This window comes from Anneissia japonica, unplaced genomic scaffold (genome assembly GCF_011630105.1).
Source record: "Anneissia japonica isolate Jap-2015-1 unplaced genomic scaffold, ASM1163010v1 scaffold9668_len1562885_cov226, whole genome shotgun sequence".
NCBI classification, from domain to species: Eukaryota; Metazoa; Echinodermata; class Crinoidea; order Comatulida; family Comatulidae; genus Anneissia; species Anneissia japonica.
The window spans coordinates 282546-286954 of NW_022711326.1; the positions used below are offsets into that span (position 1 = coordinate 282546).

At 33.8% G+C, this 4409-nt stretch overlaps 1 protein-coding gene across 1 annotated transcript; it reads right to left on the bottom strand.

Moving 5' to 3' along the window:
* Positions 1-909: 909 nt before the first annotated feature.
* LOC117107360 (neuropeptide Y receptor type 1-like) lies at positions 910-2305 on the bottom strand. The gene has a single exon (XM_033249018.1). The coding sequence runs from the start codon at positions 2185-2187 to the stop codon at positions 1255-1257; it is 933 nt and encodes a 310-aa protein (XP_033104909.1). The 5' UTR covers positions 2188-2305; the 3' UTR covers positions 910-1254.
* Positions 2306-4409: the final 2104 nt, after the last annotated feature.

A 4409-nucleotide genomic window follows, 5' to 3' on the forward strand; every position in this document is an offset into this window, starting at 1 on the left:
TTCAAGTTTTACTTTTTCAGCAAAGCAACATTTGAAGTAATCTGGCGTCAACTAGTTCTTCCTAAAATTGTGAAGGATAACTTTAGTCTCTGTTGTAGAAAAATGAAATTGAGCATCCCAAGTGATTGTTCGTAATTATCATAATTACGGCATTCAATGATGACTAGTTTTTTTTTTTTTTTTTTTTTTTTTTTTTGGACGAATTCAAGTTGATCTTACTGTTTCTTGGTAACTGAAGTTTGCTGGCATACTCAAGTAACGACGGATATAAGTTGAAAATGTAAAGACAAAGTCGTCCATCGATGCTCTATAACGCTTTAAAGATATAAAGCATGAAGTCTATGGTCAGTTCGACCTAAGGGAGAAAGGTTAGATGGATGCATAATTCCGAAATGTTAGTAAATATATTATCTAGACGAATGGGGAACTTTACTAAATTTTTGGGCTGTTGTGGCATTGGAACTATAATACGAGGAGCTCTTTCAGGATTAATTATTGAGTTAATTATTGGGATTATATTACGCATATTGCTACCGGGACGACGTCCACTTTTACGCTTAAAAAAACAATTTATAGACCTTGACGAAGATTTAATCCTACTAAACTAATAATTTTAATTTTATTAAAAAAAATGAAATGAAATAGTCCAGAGAAATTAAATCAGATGAAATAACCTCACAGAATTGCTAGGTCCAAGGTATTAAATGTCGTTAAACAAGACACTTGAATAGCAGCCTTTCCTTTGATTGAATGCAAAACTCAACACTGAAATATCAGTATCAAGCCTAAAAAAAAACGGTACAATTTTCAAAAGACGACAGGAAATGACAAACTAACGATAAAATTGGCCAAAACTAATCTTACATAAACATCAAAAGCCAGAGTAGATAAAAAAAAAAAATAGAAAAGTGAAAAAAAAAACGGACCACTTTACATCCAGTGCTAGGCAGACATCTAGACCTATTCGGCGCCAGATTACAATTTTAATTTGTAAATAATAATAATTAAATATATATATAACGGAGAATGACATGAACCGAGAGGTCCACTGATTAATCTCAGATAAGATAGTCACATACTCCAAGTATCGAAATGCACGACATCGTGTCGGGATTCAATATTCCGAACTTAATTATGTCAACATCAGGAATGACATTTCATGTAATAAATATTTTTTATAAAATCAATTATTCTAAAACCGGCTTATAACTAGATATTTTTTGTTCTTAATTTTCTACTAAAGTTACTATGATATTAACTAAATATTTTAAATAACCCTTTCTTAAAATCGCGGTACTTAAAGGCGTAAATGAAGGGATTAACAGCCATATTAGAGACAGATAGAAACACAGTTATACGATGGGCGATGCCGTGACCAATATTACTTGGTTTATTTCCAGATGTAACATTAAACGTAACGTAAAGAAACATATTTGGTGTCCAACAAACGACATATGCTGCGGACACAGCAATTAAAGTGTTGATGAGGTTCTTTTGAGCACGATACTGTCGCAAACCGTGTACTGGTCCGACACCGTCGGGAAAATTTTCGTGCATTTTTCGCAGCGTCAAGATAATCCTTGCATAAACATAGATAATGACCGAAGTCGGGAGCAACCATGTAAGAAAGAATACCAGAATTCCATTAATCAATTGAAGATTTGTGTCCGGCCAATTGTAGTGGCAATAATATAAATCATTGATTTCCGCAACAAAGATGAGATGAAACTGTGCTAAGAATCCGTATACATACACCAAACGTTTGCTTGCTTGGTAGAACTTCCCGTTTTTGAAATGAACAAGGTGTTTGAGAGGATAAACAATAGCATAGTATCGTTCAATTGTAATACACACGAGGTTGGTGGTAGATGAAGTGGCAAGAATCCAGAAAAGAGAACGAGCTTTACAAAAAACGTCGCCTGCCTGCTCGTTTTGTATCAGCCATCCCTCCGGAATTACATAAAACGGTAGAAATACAACACTAGACATCAGATCGATTATTGATTGATGAATAATTAATTTAGCGGTCACATTTCGGTGGCCAGGCAAATTCCGAAAGAACACAACCAGCACCATCAAATTTGCAAAGATACCGACCACACCAATGGATGCATAGATGCACATCCAGGTACCTCCATCGGGCCGCAAATCGGTTCCCCATGCCCAGCTAAGATTCAAGTTAACCATTCTCAGGTACTCAGCTTCGGTATATACGTTTTAAGGAAATATATACATAAGCCAAACGACTTTCAATTTGTATATACCGAGAACATCCAGGGCCTACAAAGACGTTGTCAGAATGCATTGTCTCCTGATGGTCTCATTGCAAGTGATTTTGACAAGGCTTTTGTTTGTCTAGCATGATTATGTATGCTAATAATTTTCACATTTACAACGTGGTTCACTGAACATCTAATTGTGTCACTGCACTTCTGACTCATTTTCACGTTATTTTTTAATTCGTTGTTAACATGTACGCAGATTATTTACACATTCATAACGAGAAAACTGAACATCACAGCTAGAATGGGAGGGACTTCGAACTTCCGTAAAGAAAATTAAAAAAACGTATAGAAATTAGTTTTAAAATGTTATCATTACAATATAATTAATTTAGAACTTACGAAGAATTGATAAGCCACTGGATGAAAACAGATCTCAGTAATTATACAGCAAAAACCGTTAATTGCATTTGAGTTCGAGTATTGACCCGGGTTATGTGTCTGTGAGTCAGATTTATAAAATAATTCCCACCACAAATTATTTAATTAAAACATTGCAGGACTAAACACCGTAAGATAGGCTAAGTTAACAATTTCAAATGAAGCACACATAAAATAATTAAGTAAAATCGTTTACAACCAAAGTAAAACCTGTTCACCAGACTATTAAATGTATTTGATAAAAACATGTGAAATCTTTAATATGGTAATGATGACGTCACATCATGGCTATTCATCGGCACATTATGACTATATTTGGGCATTCCGACTCAGTGAGTAGGACATTCATGTTAAAAACACTGAAAAGGTTCAATTTTGGCGATTCATTTTGCAAATGGATAAGCACAATACACAATAACACCGAATGCGTATTTGTAAATAACGGATGGGTTTCAGAAAGTTTTTAAATGTATAGTGGTATAAGACAAAGTTGTCCTCTGTCGGCGTTATTGTTTATTTAGTTTTAGAGATCATTTTACAGGTAAACTCAGATATACGAATTTATATGGAACGGAAAAAGGAAAAAATAAAAAGATAAACATTAATTGGTAATCTAACCGAAGGAGGTATAAATAGGCCGAGATAAGCTCCAGCCCTATGAACCCCAGTGGCTCGGAAAGGATTTAGTAATAGTTAGTTTCTTTATTTACTTATGTCTTCTGGCATAATTAGCTAGCATATTTTATAAATCGATATTCGATTTTTTTTATCTTTATTTTCTTAAAACCAATAGAATTTTTAAATAGTCTTAGTTACATTTCTTGGCAAACTTTGCAAGTCTCAAATATTTACATAAAAAACCCAAATGAAGCTTTTTCAAGAATTAAATTAATATTTAATATGTATAAACCTAAGCATGGAAATAGGAGAATAAACGCCCCCTAAGTGACTATAGCAAATCTAATGTAAGCAGCATCATTCTTTACATTCTATTAATATTCTCCAGGACAGATACATGTATTCTAACCTGGTTGTGATCAATAAGTGTGATGTGATTGGTTATGTGTTGAAATTCCACATTTATACACCAAAAGTAAGTGTATTTATTTTAACAACATAATAAAACAAAACAAAACAAAAACAGAAAAAGCCTTGGGGCGTTTATTCCAATAAATACGTTACAATAATTGGTGCAAATGTTCAAAGTTAACAACTGAGCAGTCAGTGTCCGGACTAGGCGCATGCACCCCCCCCCCCTCGACAAACAGGCATGTTGCGTATGTTTAGGCGCTGTCGTTTTGTGGGAACTTGGCAACAATATGTAAGGGGTGGGGCTTGGCGGAACGGAATTGTAAGCAGTTTTCAAGGTTCAATAAGAAATGAATGGCGCGTCCCTAGCAATGTAGACCTATAGGAAATGGCATAGGGTTGGATAATAAAATTAAAAGATTGTACTTTACTCACAGTGTCAACAATGCTTAGTAATATTAGACCTATGTACTATATTGATGTAAATCAGATTAATGTTGATGAACATAACATTAAATAGGTAGAAACTCAAGTATGGCAATAAATAAGTCAATTTGAATAAACACTAGACTAATAAGACAGAAAACTTTAATTTTCAATATCAAATGTTTATTCAAGACGGTAACTTTGAGAAAAATTAATGTTGATGATGAAAATAACATTAAACTTGTAGAAACACAAGTATGGCAATAAATAAGTCAATTTGAATCAGTAGAC

What these genes read in the sequence shown, in the direction of transcription:
- LOC117107360 (XM_033249018.1), bottom strand. Translation starts at nt 2,187, where the DNA reads ATGGTTAACTTGAATCTTAGCTGGGCATGGGGAACCGATTTGCGGCCC.